General features: G+C 47.7%; 1 protein-coding gene across 1 annotated transcript in view; it reads left to right on the top strand.

The window, feature by feature from the left end:
• ZC3H3 (zinc finger CCCH-type containing 3) overlaps positions 1-17,511 on the top strand; it is a 129,159-nt gene that overhangs the window by 94,104 nt on the left and 17,544 nt on the right. The window contains exons 6-9 of the mRNA XM_058813620.1: positions 3,070-3,151; positions 4,724-4,879; positions 6,567-6,636; positions 11,491-11,622. Of these exons, the coding sequence (XP_058669603.1) occupies positions 3,070-3,151; positions 4,724-4,879; positions 6,567-6,636; positions 11,491-11,622 (440 nt within the window). The remainder of the gene's footprint in view (positions 1-3,069; positions 3,152-4,723; positions 4,880-6,566; positions 6,637-11,490; positions 11,623-17,511) is intronic.

The following is a 17,511-nucleotide window of genomic DNA, read 5'->3' as shown; positions in this document are numbered from 1 at the left end:
CTGGAATTCCAAACGTCGAGCCAAACGCTGCGGAAAACACCGCGGGACTGCTTGGCTGTGGATTCCTTCCTAGGAGCAGGGGAAAAAAAAAAAAAAAAAAAGAAGGAGTTAGGCTGTAGCCCCGCTATTAATCATAGCTGTAATCATGCATTTAATGAACATGACAGCTCCCGCTCCCTCCGGAGAGACGCGCGGAGTCTCCCGGCTGGATTGGGAACAACAATCACTTCTCACCGCGAGCCACCGGAGCCGCCAGCGTCGGGCTGGGATGATGCATTAAGAGAAACAGCCCTGTTTGCACGGGCTGTGGGTTTCCTTACGGATGATGCTCCTGCAAGCGACTGAATCATCAGGAAAGGGGGGGAGAAATCCACCTGTCCCTTGCACAGGGTGGAAAATATCCCAGCTGACGCCGCTGTGCTGGGTGTAATCACTTCAAAAGCCCTCAGTGTGCAGCTCTTGATGCTCTCTGTGGCAGCTTTTCTTACTTGCCTGCTTTTTTCCCCCTTTCTGTTTTTCCCACTGCCCTGCAGCATACACATGGGAAGAATTTACCATGGCACCACTTTAAATTTCCATAGTGAGGGATTTTGGCAATGCCAAAGACGTGGGAGTCACTTTCCTGATCTGACAGCACCACTGTGTCCCGATGTTCTCCCTGGCTGGAAAGTGATTGAGGAGAAAAATGGGACAGATCTGGGACTGGGATGTGCCCAGTGTTTTGTCTGGACCAAATGAGACTCCCAAAGTCGAGCCCTGGGGGCATCGTTTCAGCTTTTTGTTTAATTTAGGCCAGACTGCAGCAAATTTTGGCTCCTGATGTTGGATTTTAACCCTTATCCCTTTTTCCAGTGTCTTTTGATGTCCCAATTTCACCCCAATTTCAATAGTACACCCTCCATTGCCAGGAATATTTATTTATTAGTGCATTTATTAATGCAAATCTCTTGTCATAACCAGTTGGGAATTCCAAGTTGACAACCACCCTAAAAATCCAAATTTAGGCTCCCTTGGACCTCCTGAAAAGTCGGGAACATGCAATCCCCTCTCCTGCACACCCTTCTTGTCACTTGAATGTACACAAAGCTTTTATTTTTATTTAAACTTTTTTTCCACGATGCAGCAGCTTCAAAAAATACCCTCATGACAGAGCCTGAGTTTTCTCTGAAAATCCCAATGGATGGAGAAATGTTTAATTACAGAGCTTTCTTGTAATTGGCTTGGCTTCTCCTGGAGAAGTATTTGGGTGATTTTCTAATAGTTTGGGGAGGATTTTCACATGGGATGAATAATTAGGGAGTGGGAAAATGTGGATGGGGGTTTGCTTTGCTTTGCCTGGAAGGATGCTTTGCCAGGATGGATCTCACATGGATTTTGTCATGGATGGGACCACCTCTTGGGTAGTTAAACTCCCTCTGGGATGCAAGTTAATCCCTGGAATGGGAGATGCACATCATGTTATTGCATGGCTTCTTGCTGGCAAATGAAAACTGGCAGAAAAAAGCCAAAAAAAAAATTCATTAATGTATTTTTGCTACATAAAAATTCCAACCCACTGGCAGGAGGCTGTTGACCCCTTTATTTATCCTGTATCTCTTTAGTGATTCCTCCTTTCTGGCCATGATGACCTTTAATGGCCCTTCCAGCCATAACCATTCCATGATTCTGTGATTCCAAACTTGTTCATCCCTGTGTATCTGCTTTTATGCCCAAATATTAAATATTTAAAGGGATTGTGTGCTGCCCTCCGGAGCTGATTCCTGGTGAAGGAATATTCCTAGCTTTAAGGAATATTATGCAGAATTCCAGAGGGCTGAGGATGCTCCAGCCCTATCCTAATGGATTTTAATTTGAGGCTTTCTCCCCACATTGTTTGGGAAGTCAACCTTGCTCTTAATGGAGACTCTTCTGTAGCGTCTTCGGAGCATCCCAAAGTTGGTAAATGTTTATTCTAGCACAAAAAAGATGCTTCCACCGCTTGAGATGAGAAGAATTAAAAAAAAAAAAACAGGCAAAAAAAACCATCTCAGTGGTGGCTCAGACGCCCCGTTGTTGGAATTTGATGTGCAGAGGGAACAGATGGGGCTTCGCCGACGCCGGCAGCCGAGTGACAGCTCGCGGTGCCGCGCAATCAAATTCCACTCGCTCAACTTCCCAACACGCCCGGGCTGGTAGGTGAGTGACTGAGCCGCTCTCATCCCACCTGGAAAACTGAAATCCAGCCTTTCTTTCCCGTCCATTCCTCCCTGCACCAGTCAAGGATGATTTGATTCCGTGCGTGCATGGATGGGAGTGGGCGCTGGGCTTCCCTGTCCAGCTGCAGGGAGCAGCCAAGACAAGCGTGGAAATTTGTTGGATTGATGGTGGAAGCGTGGGATTTGCTTGGAGAAGTGTTCTGGCACGTTTGGGTGCTGAGGGGAAAAATTCCTGCTGTGTTTTGGGGCTGGCAAGGAGCACTTGTGCTGGGGCTGCTCCAGAGGTGGGAAGTCCTTGAAGGGCATCTTTTCCATTGGTTCCCTGGGAGCTCCGTGCTTTGGGTTAAATAAGATCATGGAATCATGGAATGGTTTGGGTTGGGAGGGAGCTTGAAGATCATCCAGTTCCAACCCTCTGCAAGGGGCAAAGACACCTTCCACTATTCCATGTTGCTCCAAGCCCTGTCCAGCCTGGCCTTGGACACTTCCAGGGGTGGGGCATCCATAGTTTCTCTGGGCAGTTTGTGCCAGAGACTCCCCACCTTCACAGGGAAGAATTTCTTCCCAATACCCCATCTCTCCCTGCCCTCTGGCAGTGGGAAGCCATTCCTTCTGTTTTACCACGCCAGGTTCCTGTCCATAGTTCCTCTCCAGCTTTCCTGGAGCCCCCTTAGGCAATGGAGGGGGGCTCCAGGTTCTCCCTGGCACCTTTTCTTTTCCAGGCCAATCAACCTCAGATCTCCCAGCTATTCCTCATAGCAAGAGGTCTCCATCCCTCCAATAATTTTTGTGGGCCTAAGGTACTGAGGACCATGTGAATTCCTGTAAAATTTCTTGATTCCAAGCAATGATCCATGTTTTTCTCTCTCTCCAGCACTGAGATTGCACTCCACACCCAGTCCTGGGCTCTTTCCACCCAGCCTGAGCAGATCCTCAACGTGCCGATACATTGCCAGGTCTGTACTCCTCATGGGAAGCAGGAATGATGTGCTCCATCTTTGGGCTCAGGAGGGAATCAGGAGCTTCAGGAGCAGCTGTTGAACTGGAGGATGATTTGGTGAAGCTCTGGCTGCTGCTTTTCTGCAGCTTCTACTTCGAGGTGGTTTTAAGCTCAGCCAGACCCTCTCCATCCTCCCAGGGAAGAATTTCTTCCCAATATCCCATTTATCCCTGCCCTCTGACAGTGGGAAACCATTCCCCCTTTTCCTGGGACTCCAGCCCTTGTCCAAAGTCCCTCTCCAGCTCTCCTGGAGCCCCTTTAGGCACTGGAAGGTGCTCCAAGGTCTGCCTGGACAGTCAGGATGGACATTCCTGGCTCCCCAGCCTGGCTGCAGAGCAGAGGGGCTCCAGCCCTTGGAGTATTTCTGTGGCCTCCTCTGGATCTGCTCCAGCAGCTCCACATCCCTCTGCTATTGGACCTAAGGGCTGGAGGCAGCTCTACAGGTGAGATCTCACCTGAGTGGGGCAGAGGGGCAGAAATTCCCCATCTCCTCCTGCCCACACTGTGGGATGAGCCCAGGACATTGTGGGTTCCCATGGCTGGATTTTGTGGAGCTTCTCATCCACCAACTCCCTCAAGTCCTCCTGAGGACTGCTTTCAACGCATTCTCCACCAAATTTATGCTTGGGGTTACCCACTACACATCCAGGACCTTACACTTGGCCTTGCACCTCCTTTTAATCCAGGAGCTGCAGACAACCAGCAATTACAGAGGTAAAAATGTGCATTTCCTCTGAAAATAATTTCCTTGAACTTGTGTTTTTCATGGATAATGCACTGTGTCCTCATCAAACCAGATCTGACTGTGCCCTACCACTGAATTATCTACTTGGAGAGATCTGATGTGTCCCTCATGGTTTGTGTTCACCTTGATCTCAACACTTCCCCTCTCCCACCTGGTCCCACACATCCCAAGAGCTGCAGGGTAATTCCCTCTCCAGCTGGAAGCTCATGGAAAACATGTGCTTATCAACTTCTGAGCTCCTTAAGTAGCTTCTAGTGGGACCAGGCAGTTAAAAAGGAACTTTTCTGCTCTTTGGTGGTACTTTTTGTTCTTGTGGCCATCATGTAGGTGCTCGTTCTTTGAGGTTCATGAGCAGGTGCCCACTTGAAGGCCAAGAATAGCATCAGGCCCAGCTGGTGGGACATGTGCTGAAGAGCCCTCCAGGTCATTCAGCCTTTGCATCCTGTGCTGCACAAGGAGAGGATGTTTCCTTCCTCACCATATTCCCCAAAAATGTGGGAAACCCTCTCCATGCTCATAAAATCCAAGGAGAGAATCAGAGTTATGGGGGTGGGAAGGAATCTTGCTGGTGACTTTGGTGTAACCTTGCAGATTTTTAATGATTTGGGGTAAAATCGGCCAAAAATTGAAAATATTTAAGGGCTTATGAGCATGAACTTCCTAAATATTTCACTCTGCAAAGATGGGCTCCTCTGTTTCAGATACTGTTGAGGTGTCTTCTCCATGTTGTTGTGGTGTTGGAGCTGGAGGTTTTCCCTGACCTTGTCCCTCTTTCTCCTTCAGCCGTGCTGTGCAGAGGAGCTTGGCCATCATCCGTCAAGCCAAGCAGAAGAAGAAAAAGAAGGAATATTGTATGTACTACAACCGCTTCGGGAAGTGCAATCGAGGCGACAGCTGCCCCTACATCCACGATCCAGAGAAAGTGGCCGTCTGCACCAGGTAGGGATGGACACGGAATTGTGGTGAACTGGGACATTGGGTGGCTTTGGTGCTTCCTTGTGGGGTATTCCTATGGGAAACAAACTGGTAACAGAGCTGTAGGACAACAGGAATGGGAGTTCTGGGTCAGGTGTAGGTTCTGCACTGTTGGGTTGGAAGGAGGAGGTCAAGAAGAGGCCAGAGAATCATGGAATTGTTTTGGTTGTAAGGGGCATCAAAGATCATTGAATTCCAAACCCCTGACATGGGCAGGGACACCTTCCACTGTCCCAGGTTGCTCCAAGCCCTGTCCAGCCTGGCCTGGAACACTTTCAAGGATGAGGCAGCCACAGTTTCTCTGGGAATTCGATTCCAGGGCCTCACCAGCCTCACAGGGAAAAGTATCTTCCTAATGTCCTATCTATCCCTCTGGCAGTGGGAAGCCATTCTCCTTGTCCTGTCACTCCATCCCTTGTCCCAAATCCCTCTTTGTCTCTCTTGGAGCCTGTTTAGGCACTGGAAGGGGCTCTCAAGTCCCTTTAGAACCGTCTTTTCTGGGCTGGGTGACTTGAGCCCCTGCCCTGACCACACTCCAGATTATTCCTTCAGGAGCATTCCTCAGATCCATTTGGATCAGTCCAGCAGGTTTGAATCCCTCAGCCTGTGACGTCGTGCAGCTCCGAGAGTCGGTGATTTATTCCAGGAGAACTGAACTGTGTTGGCAGTTCATTAGACCTGCCCAAGAGTTGATTAAACTCCATTATGAGTCATTTAAAAGGGCAGAAGAGCCAACTCCACTGATGAACTCCTGGAGTAATTTTTCCATAAAATTGCCGCTGTGCTGGAATCACTTGGAAGTTGCTCAAAGCTCAATGGGAGACGATAGAGGAGGGGAAGGTGATTTATTGGTTTTTTAACTGATTTTACTCCTTCTCACTCATTCTCCCATAACTCCTTGCCTACTTCAGGAATTGTGCTCCTTGAAGTCTTTTGGGTCTCCAACCTTTCTCATTTCCATGGATCATTGGAGGACAACACTGATTTCTCCCAGTTTTGTGTCTCCTCATCCTTGTTCATTTATCTCTAATCCCATTCTTTGGCTTTCCCTGATAATTTTATAATTTTGTTAATCTAGTCTCACAGTGGTCAATCCTAGGAAAACTCTTGACATCCTCATGTGCTTTGGGATCTTGGTTCCTGTTCTGGGCCTGTCTTTGCTCCTCCTGGTCATTGGCCACTCCCACCTGGAGCTACATCCAGGATCTCTTGGAATGGGATCATAGAACCCTGGAATGATTTGGATTGGAAAGGACCTTCAAGATCATCCAATCCACCCCTCTGCCATAGGCAGGGACACTTTCCACTGTCCAAGCTCCAAACCTAGTCCAACCTAGCCTTGAACACTTCCAGGGATGGGAATCCACAGCTTTTCTTGGCAACTTGGAATAATCAGGGGTGTAGGAAGGACCTTTCTCCTTCTGGGAGCATCAGGTCTGAATTTTGGGGTACAAGCCTTGCTTTACCTACTAATGAGCAGCCAAATGTGATAGAAGAACAAAATCTATCAGGAATCATCAGCTGCTCTTCCAGCAAGGGGGATCTGTACTAATTTAGGGTGTGAAATGGGTTTATGAATGAGCTTGGCAGCAATTGTGTGGTTTTTGTGACCCACCTCGTGTCCAACCTGCTCCATCTGCTTTATCTCCAGGTTTCTCCGTGGCACCTGCAAGAAGACGGATGGGACCTGTCCATTTTCCCACAAGGTGTCCAAGGACAAGGTCTGTGTGCCTTCCCAACGGGAATGTGGCTTTATATGCAAAAGGATGGATGTAGGAAGCTTTTTCCTCACTCAGTCCTTCCAACTGAGTTTGGAGTTTCCTTACTGAGCTGTTCGGGCTCCTGAATCGTGAGAGAGCCATGGAATAGTTTGGGATGGATGGGACCTTCAGAATCATCTCATTCCTACCCCTCTGCCATGGGCAGGGACACCTTCCGCTATCCCAGGTTGCTCCAAGCTCCATCCAACCTGGCCTTGAATTTTTGTGGGGATGGAGCATCCACAGCTTCTCTGGGAAACCTGTGCCAGGGCCTCCCCAACCTATGGCTGAGGTCTAGAAAAGACCTGTGAGGTCTTAGAGGTCTAAAAGAGACCTCCGAGATAATCAAGTCCATTTAGTTGCATCTAATCCTTCCCTACTTCCCTAAGATCACATTTCCCTGGAAATCCCTCTGTGCTGGGGTCAGAGGATGTTTTAACAAACATAGCTTGGAGGTATAAATTAATAAAAATCAATTCTAAAATGCCAATCAGCAAAATCAGGTTGAAACCATGGCAAAACAACTCTGGAGTTCATTTTCATTTCTTGATGAAAACCTTCATCAGAAGGTTTTCCACCTTCTTGATGTGTCTGGAGCTCTGTGGTTTTATTACACAAGGCGGAAAAATAATCCAGATTTTTTTAATTTGGGTTTATCAGTGATGATTTAGCACCTCAGCCTGTGTTTAGTGGCTGGGATCTCCACTTGGATGTTGCTTTGGAGACTCCAGCACGGAAGCTGAGGTGGCTGAGGCACGTTCCTTGTCCATGGGGAGCTCATAAGTTATCCGGGAAGTCGCTCCCAATGAGACACGGAGCACCAGATGTTTTTTACATGGATTTCTCTTCAGAGTCACTTAATCATGAGTACATAAAACAGGGATGGGGACAGCTGCATTCCCTGGCTCGTGGCATGTCAGAGTAGGAATGGGGATGAGGATTGATAGATGGAAATTTTTTTTTTTTTTTTTTTCCATCCCGTAACAGCATCAGACTTCAGAAATAAAGAAGCCAGGAATGAAGGAAGCTTTGCACGTGGATTAGCTGTTGGTTTGTCCAAAATTATTGTAATTAGTGAGGCCAACTACTTCTTGTCATCCAAGTGAACAAAGTGCAACCCTCTGCCTGCACCTCTGAGGTAAAGGATTGAAATTCGTCCACAGAACCATGAACTCCAAATTAAATGGAATTTCAGGAGGTGGTGAAGTCTTTCTTGGTCCCAGAGCAAAAAACCTAGATGAAACTTGGGAATTGGACATGCCCAAGGAGCTGTTGCAGTTGGTGGTTTATCCACCAAAGAATGTGATGGTTGGATGCGAATGAATTTGTGGTCTCTCTACCCAGGAATATTCCTCAACATGTTTAAATTCCTGGTGGAAATGTGGCCTCAGTTTCCCCTACAGAAACACTTGGTTCCTCAAAGAGGATGTCCAGATTTGACTTCTGGGCTCTGTTTTGGGTGAATAAATTGAGAATGATGGAAACCTCAACCTTTAGCAGCACCTCTCCAGTTTGAGAATAATAACAGTGACATTGTGGTAATAAAACTGAATTAAAAAGGAGTGACCATGTCAAGGAGCTGTTTGCCAATAGCATTTTGGGGACAGAATCCCTGGGATGGGATCCCATGGGATGCAGTGACCTCAGCCCATCTCACCTTTATCCTGAGGTAATGAAGGATCACCTAAACTCAAGATGAATCATTAATTAACAAACCAAAATCATAGTAGGCAGTAGCAGAAAAGCTGATTTTTCTGAAAAGCTTTTGGAGCACGTTTTTCCTGCCATGCTCCGTTGGGAAGGGGAATTATTTTTCACAGGATTAACCAACCTGAGGGTGGTTCAAAGGTCTCCCTGTTTGCCACCTTGTCATCAGCAAGGGCTGGAAGAGAAACAACCTTCTCCATGGAGTTCAGGCTTGTTCCAGGGTGATTTATTGCCATGGGAATGCTGCTTCCTAAAGCAGGAAGCAACTTCACTTTCCAGGTCCTGGAGCTCCCCATTAACCTGAGTGGTTCTTGGCAAAGGTGGCTTTTCCCTCATTTATCAGAGCTGGGAAAAGCAGGTGGAGGCACTCAGCAGAGGAAGGAAGCAGTTTTCCTCTTGCTTGTGGAGTTTTTGGAGTAAATCCCACCTTTTCCTCAGGTGAAGGATTGTGCCTCATTGGCTTTTCGCTGTTTGAGTTGAGGTTTTAATGCAATCCATGTTTTTTTTTTCTCATGGGATGATATGGTGGTTTGGGGATTCCTGATTTCGTTGGCCCCGTCGATTTCACTGTGTGGTTATTGGAGAGGGACATCCCAAAACCTCCTGGTCAGAGAAAGTTCAGGTTGTTGTGTGTCTCAGCTCGATGGGATTTCACTGGGATGGGATATCCAGTCCAGGAGGTGAAGGATCAAAGGCTGTCCGGGTTTGGCTCTTGGTTTCAGGACAAAACTGTTTCTCAGCCTTCATGCATTCCCATGCCTCTGTTTCCTCACTGAAAAGTGGGAATAATCACTATTTTCTATGGGAAAAATCACTGTTTTCTGTGGAAAACTGCATGGATTCAACTGTCACAGCAGCAGGGAGCTTTTCCCCATCCTAGGGCAGCAAACCCCTTATTCCAAGCAGGGAGTGGTCCCCAGGATGGAGGATGGCTCCAGATTGTCCCTGAGCTTTGCAGATCCAAACTCCAGTGGTTTCCATCACCCTCTGGTGATGGAAGAAAGAGCCTGGGGAAGAGGGAAAGCTCTTCTTTTTCTGCCATGGGCAGGAACACCTTTCACTATCCCAGGTTGCTCCAAGCCCTGTCCAGCCTGGCTTTGGGCACTTCCAGGGATGAGGCAGCCACAGCATCTCTGGGTATTCTGTGCCAGGGCCTCTCAGTTTAAAGAATTTTGCTCCACAGGAGACCCAGGCAGAGCCTTTGGTGAGAAGCACCTGTTGAAGTGACACACAGGGAGTTTTTCCACAGTGGATCAGAGCCACTGGCACATCCCAGCAATAGGGAGAAACCAAGAAATCTGAAGGAAGCAAAGGTTGCAAGAAGCCAGGACTCGAGAAGCCGCCCGCTGCTGTTCCAACAGCTTTTCCCCTTGAGGAACTCGGAAAGAATCAGCATTTTTCTCCCTAATAGAGCTTCAAAACTCAGTTGTGAGCAATTTGGAGGCTCACGTGGAGTTTCGGGTTCATTTAGCTGCTGCCTCCAGAGCTTGTAGAGAGTCAAAGCTGTCGAAGGCGGCCGCAGCGCCCCAGTGCCTTGAATTAATGTTATTGTTATTTGTGTGGACGTGCTGGGGTGCAAACAAGGTTAATTGAAATGAGAGCGCTGCTTCCTCTTGATAATGGCTCGGGCTTGACAGCGAGGAGGAGTTTATTTTTGTCGGAGAGCTGCCTTTATTATCCCTTTTTATTAGAGCTAATTTGGGCTCTATATCAAAAACTACATTAAGGGAATCGTTTACGGTCACACCACCAGCACTGCCAAAGATCGCCCCAGAGCCCTGTCCTTTATGTTAATGTCTGCAGTTAAAAGACAATTAAAAATAAACTCTCCTCTTTTAAAGCACCCTTTGTTTTCTTTCCTCTCGGCCTCCAGCGAGGCAATTTAGTTCAACCCTTAATGTGCCCTTCAGGGATAAGGGATTTTTCCGGATAGTCCCGGCCGTGGTTATTGCAGGATTGTAAATATTATTTGGGGATGCTTGAACTGGTGGGACCAGGATGCTGCTGGTGAATGGGGTGATCAATACCACGCCAAACAGTGAGGAAATTCGGGATGTTGGAGCAGGAGGAGCCGGACCTTCGGGAAGTGCGCATTCCAGGTGGCAGCTGCCTCGTCGGGGCGGGAAGCGGGAAGCTGCCGGCGGTTGCCGGTGAGTTAAGGATGCTGAAATATGGCAGCAGGCTAGTAATTTGTTTTTAATGATAACAGCTGGCAGAAGGTGAAGTTTGTGCTCTGAGGACGATGAGGAGAATCCTTGCTCCGTCGGTTTTCCCTGTCGGCTGTTGCGCTGCGGAAAGCCGGGAACGCGGGAGCGCGGGATCAGGGATCTGCTCCATGTATCCCACTGCTCTCCTTCTCCAATGCTCAGGGCAGGAGCTGCTCTCCTCCTCATTTCATTCCCTCCTGGAGCATCCCTGCCTGCCCCAGTGTGCAGGGACAGGCATCACAGCCCTGGGGAATTCCAGGAAAATGCCTTGGAATGATGCACCTCCCCAAAATCCTTGCCGAGGTGCTTTTTCTCCCCTTTCTAGGAACCACCTTTTGGAGCCTTTATAAACCCCCTTCCAGCCAGCTCTGTATCCATGGAAGAGCCAAATGGGAAGCACCCCCAGGATGCTGTTTTGGCCTTTATGATGGCCAAAATTTCCTCTGAGATGTTGGAATTCCCTCTGAGAATTCTCTGTGGGATGTTGCAGCTGGGCTGGGTGTGTTCCTTGTGCTGCTGTTCCCATCTCCATCACTGCATCATTCCTTGCAAAAGGTGTTCCCAGAATTCATGACATTTCCCCATCCCTTCCCTACACTGTCCAGAGGGAATTTTCTTCCTGATGGGAGTTTCCAGCTTTTCACCCTCTCTCCAGCATCCTGAAGTACGCTGAGGGAAGTGCCTTCGCTCCCTGCGTATCCAAACACCAGGAACATGTAATAACAGGGAGCTACCTTGCAGGAGACCAATGGAAGAGCTAAAAACACCTCTGGGATCGGTGGCTGGCAAAAGATTTCTATTTATTTTATGCTTGTCACGCTTTTATTTCAGGTCTGGGGGTTGCAGTGATTCTGAGTCACGGGTTTAGGGAATTGCTGACGGATTTCTCCTCCTCTTGCAGATGCCGGTGTGTTCCTACTACCTGAAGGGGATCTGCAGCAACAGCAATTGCCCCTACAGCCACGTCTACGTGTCCAGGAAGGCAGAAGTGTGCCAGGATTTCCTCAAAGGATATTGTCCCATGGGAGAAAAGGTAAAGAGGGATTTTTCCCACCTGTTGTGGGCCAAAGCCAAAGCCATGAGCAGCGTCCTGCACCAGCTATGGCACCACAGGGAAGAGTTGGAAGCTGCTCAGCGCCTGCACTGTTCTGTGGTGAAGAACAGTCCTGTGCTTTTCCAAAGGGTTTTGGCAGAGTGGTTTGGTTGGGAGAAAAGGGAAAGAAGTCAAAGGCTTCAGCTCATCAGCATGCTGGTGTTTTCCTGGTAAGAGCCTACATGGTGTGTTCATTTGAACTGGAAGCACCTGCCCTGGAAGCACCTGCCCTGAAAACCCCTCACTGAAACAGATGAAAAATGCAGGAAAATATTTAGGATTCCCAGTTTTACCTAGAAAATCCATAGGCATTAATACTTACTTTCCACTCTGGCTCCGTGATGGGTTTAAACTTGAGCCTTAAATCCTGTGGTGTAGTTTTAGGAGCAAGACCAGACTTGCTCAGCTTCCAGCTCTGCCTGAGGGATTCGTGGAGCCACCTCCAGGTCCTGGGGATGGTTTGGATCTGTGCAGTGAAGTCCTACACGGACTTCATGTGCACCCTGGGGAGAGTTGCAACCTCATCCATGAGCTTTTGGTACCCAACACAACATGGAAATTGTGGGAGCAGCTTCCCTGAAGCAGGGCTTGGAGCCAGCTGCCATTTGCTGTTTAAAGGAATTTGGAACACACAGGATCTCACCCTTCTGTGTCGTGGCTAAGGGAGAGGGTTGGCCATGCTGGTGTTCCCTTGGGAATCCAAGTGACTGTCCTGACTCCTCTTTGCTGTTTTCCAAATGGGTTGTGGATTATGGTGTGGGATTTCTGCTCATCCTTGGACAACTGTGACCACAGGAAAGGGGGGAATTCTGCCCCAGTCAGGTGAGACCCCAACTGCAGGGCTGCCTCCAGCTAGGATCCAGCAGAAGAAGGAAGATGTGGAGCTGCTGGAGTGAGTCCAAATGAGGCCATGGAGATGCTCCAAGGGCTGGAGCCCCTCTGCTCTGCAGCCAGGCTGGGAAGGCTGGGAATGTCCAGCCTGGAAGAGGAAAGGCTCTGAGGAGATCTTAGAACCATTTCTAAGGGGCTAAAGGGGCTCCAGGAGAGCTGGATAGGGATTTTGGACAAGGATCTGGAGTGCCAGGACACAGGGAATGGCTTCCCACTGCTGGAGGACAGGGTTAAATGGGATATTGGTAAGAAATTCTTCCCTGGGAGGATGGTGAGGCCCTGGCACAGGCTGTCCAGAGGAGTTGTGGGTGCCTCAGAGGGCTCTTCTCCTTTTCTCCATCCTGGTAGCACTTGTTTGCAGAGGTACACCCATCAGGAGAAGCCATAGGTGCTCAGATCCCACCAGCATGGTCTCCAGCCTGTCCCAGAATCCAAACACAACATTGGATGAAATCCTAGGATCATTTAGGCTGGAAATGACTTCTAAGATAATTGAGCCCAGTTTTGAACCCAGCACTGTCAAGTCCCACTAAACCCCATCTGGCCTTTTCCCCATCCTTTCCCAAGGAGAAACCACCAAAGAGCAAAAACCAGGGAAAAAAGCCAAAAGTGAGAGTTTTAAGGGAAGCAGGACATCAGCAGCAGCAGTGGGAAGCTCTAATAAATTAGTCTGGGCCTAATTACTTTTTGTGGCAGTGCGTGGAGGGGGACTTGATGCAGGATAAACATTCCCTCAGAAGGAAAACACAGGCATCCTGCCACCTCCCTCCAGCGCAGTGCCAACCACGCAGCCAGGGTCCCTACAATTATTTTTAAAATATTCCAATTTAAATGAAAATATAAAAGAGATATTTAGAATATTTATTCTATTAGGAAAAGTGCTTACGGCGTCACTTTTGGAATGTCGGGAAAGCATTCTCCTCCAGATGATGGATAGCAGCCTGTAATTATATATGGGGAGAAATTGCTGAGCGGGCCATATTTAACTGGGGAGGAGAAATTCCAGCTTGGGCCATTAAGGGTTAATTTTATTCTCTAAATAATATAAAAAGTGCTGAGTCTGTGCCTTTGCTCCAAGTAGAAAGTCCTCAAATGGACCCCGGAGAGTTTATAATATTCTACTGAATCAAGGAAAAATGTTAACCTTGCTTCATAAAACGATGGCTTGTTAAAGATGCGCAGTCCCTTTTCTTGTGAATTATTTAGGATGGGAGTAAATCTTCCCTCGTTCTGCCTTTCCCTGTCCGAGCAATGTTGGTTTGAAGCACAAAGAGCATGGAATGCGAAGGTGTGTGACTCCAGTGGAGCATCCTGGGTGGATAAACTCCAACTAAGCTGGTCCATAATTAGGAATTTAGGTTGTTTTATGCTTATTTTTTGAATGCTGGGCTCTTCTCCCAGTTGCATTTTCCTCTTTGTGCCCTCCCAGACAAACACAATTCCTGATTTTTAGCAGACCTCCATCAATAATGTCCATTATTATCCATAATTTATGATGTGTCGCTGGCAGTGTTGTCTCTTAAGGACTTCCTATGATGTGTTGCAGGATTCTCAAGATAAGTTGATCCACCTCTGACCCATTCCATGAACTGTAATTCCAGCTGCTCTTCATACAAATGACGCCAGGACTGACCCGCTCTGGCTTCACCAGCAATTTAGAATTAAGTGAGAAAGCTTTAATTTTGCATTCCCAACTCCTTTTTTCAGGAATGTGGACTGTAGAGGGTCTAAATGCACCCTTGGGGAATGGGACAGCTCCTGTACAAGACCATGATCACATCCTCCTTAAAGGGAATGTTACCCCCAACATTAATTAATTAGTCTAAAGTTGGACCTGATGATTTTGGAGAGCTTTTCTAACCTAAGTGATTCCAGGATTCTCTTTCCAGAAGGGAGATGGTGGCAGAACTAGGACCTTGGTTTCCAGCATTCCTACAGGTTCCTTGGTCGTGGGCTGGAAAGTTCCTTTACCATTTGTGCTTCCTAAAGGGATTGTCCCTAAACACAACATTATGTGTGTCCCTTAAGGCCATGGAGTGATTCCCACCTTGGAGATCTCTGTCCCAATTTTCCTGGAGCTCCCTGCCCTTGCCTGGCACCCTGACCTGGTCATGCTGGGAGGCCCCTCTGGGCTTGGCCACCTGCACTGGAGGAAGCCCCAAGAGGGAAGTGGGAAGAGAGGGAGAAATGGGGCCTCTTGCATGTTCTTCCCAGGGTTTTTTGGAGATGTTTTCATGAGCTGCTCTACGGTCAGAGCTCCTCTGTGGTTCCACATCCCTCTTCCCGCATGGGGCCTTGTGCAGGGGCTTGGAGGAGGAATTCTCTAGGAGAGGATGACATGAGGCTGGTGCTTGGAGGAGGAATTCTCTAGGAGAGGATGGCATGAGGCTGGTGGGTGTGAGGGATGAGGCAGCACCAGTGAGTGAAGTGTCTGTGGTGATGTGACCCCAGAGCGAGAGACAAACAAGAGGAGACATTGGATGGAGATGCTGTGCATGGCTCATCCCTGGAAGTGTCCAAGGCCAGGCTGGACAGGGCTTGGAGCAACCAGAGGTAGGGAAAAGTGCCTATGTGAGGGGGTTGGAGCAGGATGGGCTTTAAGGACCTTTCCAACCCAAACCAGATTTGGTGGCAAACCATGGGCTGGGGTCTCTGTGAGGCTGAGAGCCTTGAGCTGGGAGCTCATCCATAGATGATCCCAAGGAGCAGGTACCTTGGGATTTGCTTTCCAGGCACAAAAGATGAAGGAAGAAAGATTTAGATGGGATATTGGGAAGAATTCTTTTCTGTGAGGGTGGTGAGGCCCTGGCAGAGTTTGTCCAGAGAAGTTGTGGCTGCCCCATCCCTGAAAATGTCAAAGGCCACATTGGACAGGGCTTGGAGCAACCTGGAGTACTGGAAGGTGTCCCTGCCCCACAGCAGGGGTTTGAAATAAAGTCATTAAGGTCCCTTCCAACTCAAACCACTCAATGATTCCATTGCTGCATCTGGAAAATTGTTTTGTATTAAATAATCTTCTCCCCTCCATGCCCATTAGTGCCAGAGCTGCATTAAATCCTTCTCTCCAGATTGTTTCCATTGCCTGCCTTGGAGCCTGTGGGTAAATTGTTCCCTCATGGGAGCTGTTAAACAGTGAGACACAGTGAGATTAAACAAAGAAGCTTCCCTGGAAAGGCACGGGGAGATGGGCTGGAATAAATCATGGATAAGAGGAGAATCTGTTCCATCCCTCTGGAATCCCAACTGGCACATCCAGACCTTGTGATGGTGAGGCTTGACATGGGGACCTGCCATGGCATGTGCTGGAACTGCTTATCCCAGCTCATCTTATTCCTGAAATCCATCTTTTTATTGGACCAACAGCTTTCACCAAAGCTCTAATTTCTGCCTTATCTGTGTAAAAAATATGGGACAGGGGCAGCACTGCCTGAGGAAGTGCTGCTTCCTTGGGAAGAATAATTTTCCTCCCCCAGGTGGAACTTGGTGTTTTTTTGCAGTGGCAGCTGCTGGATTTTGCTGTAGAAAATCAAAATGTGGGGATTTTTGCTCAGCTGAAGCCTCGTTCTTGTGTGGTTTTTTGTGTGTTTGGTTGGTTATTTTTTTCCTTTTCTGGTGGAAGTTCAACAATTTCCCACCAGAAACGTAATGTTTTGTGTGTCTGATACATTCAGTTTAACACATTTCTTTAGAGAAAGCCACATGAGCTGTGTTACAACAGTAAATATTAAATGTCTGTGGCGTTTTCTCTAAATTATCCAGTAATGGAGAGCAGCAGCCTGGGATCCTTGTTTTCCTTAATCTTTTGTCATGGAAAGGTGAAGTTCAACACTGTTCATGCTTTCTGATCTTAGCTGACTTTTCTGGTTCAACCAGCATTTTTCTTTCCTCACAGCCGTCAGATCTTGGTGTTTCTGGGTCTTTTTCCCCCCTCCTTTGATCCCACATTGAATCCCAACCAACTTGGCTTCTCCTTGAGGAACTCTTGAGCAAAAGGTTGTCCAGCCCTGGCACAGGCTGACCTGGCAAGTTGTGGAATACTCATTCCTGGAGGGATTTAAGAGCCCTGTGGAAGTCGCACTTGTGGACATGACTTAGTGGTGGCCTTGGCAGTGCTGGGGGAATGGGATTTTTCAACCTAGACAATTCCCTGATTCTGTAATAATTTGGAAATAGCTGATGGAGAGCTTTGCCTTTGATAGCTCTTTTATAGTCCACTGCAGCTGTATGAAAATCAACGACAAAAGCAACTTAATTTTGTTTATCCTTAATTTTGGCTCTGGATGACAGATGTTTTCTGGGAGCTTGATTTGGGGTTTTTTCCCCCATAATGTGTAGCAGAAATCTTCAGTCACCAAACTGATGAGCAAGTGGAATTTTTATTTTAAATAAAGTATATGTAGGATTGGTAATGAGGCTGTTTTTAAGGTCATCAGTAGTGTCCAGCATGGATTTGAGCTGGCTGAAATTTCTCCAGGTTCATCCCACTGGTTTGGAATGTTGAATCCTTGTCCACATCCTCTGGGTAACGAATGCTGCTGATAATAAATGATAAATCCCAGTTGTGGCAATGGGATCTTCCCTTTGGAAGCACTTTGTAGCCTTCAGAAGAGGTTTAAAACTGATCAGGATTCTTCCATGGTCAATCCTATCTTCGTATCTCTATGGAAATCTTGTGGATTTCCAGTTGTATCTCTTGGTTTGTAATGGGATAATGAGGGTTCTTATTGCTCCTTTAATTTAACTGTAGCATCTCCAATGGAATTCTGATCTTTACATTAAAGATGGGGCTTATCAGGATGCACTGGAACTGTTTAATAGCCGGGGATTGTTGATAACAGCACCAAGATAAATCCCAGGCTGAGATTTCCTCTTTCTTACACTTTAATATCTTTGTAGAAGGAGGTGGGGCACAAAATGTGAAAATTGGGAAGTTTGGGA

This window comes from Ammospiza caudacuta, chromosome 1 (genome assembly GCF_027887145.1).
Source record: "Ammospiza caudacuta isolate bAmmCau1 chromosome 1, bAmmCau1.pri, whole genome shotgun sequence".
Lineage (NCBI taxonomy): Eukaryota > Metazoa > Chordata > Aves > Passeriformes > Passerellidae > Ammospiza > Ammospiza caudacuta.
Note: the sequence above shows the minus strand (reverse complement) of the source record. Positions and strands in the feature narration are given on the sequence as shown.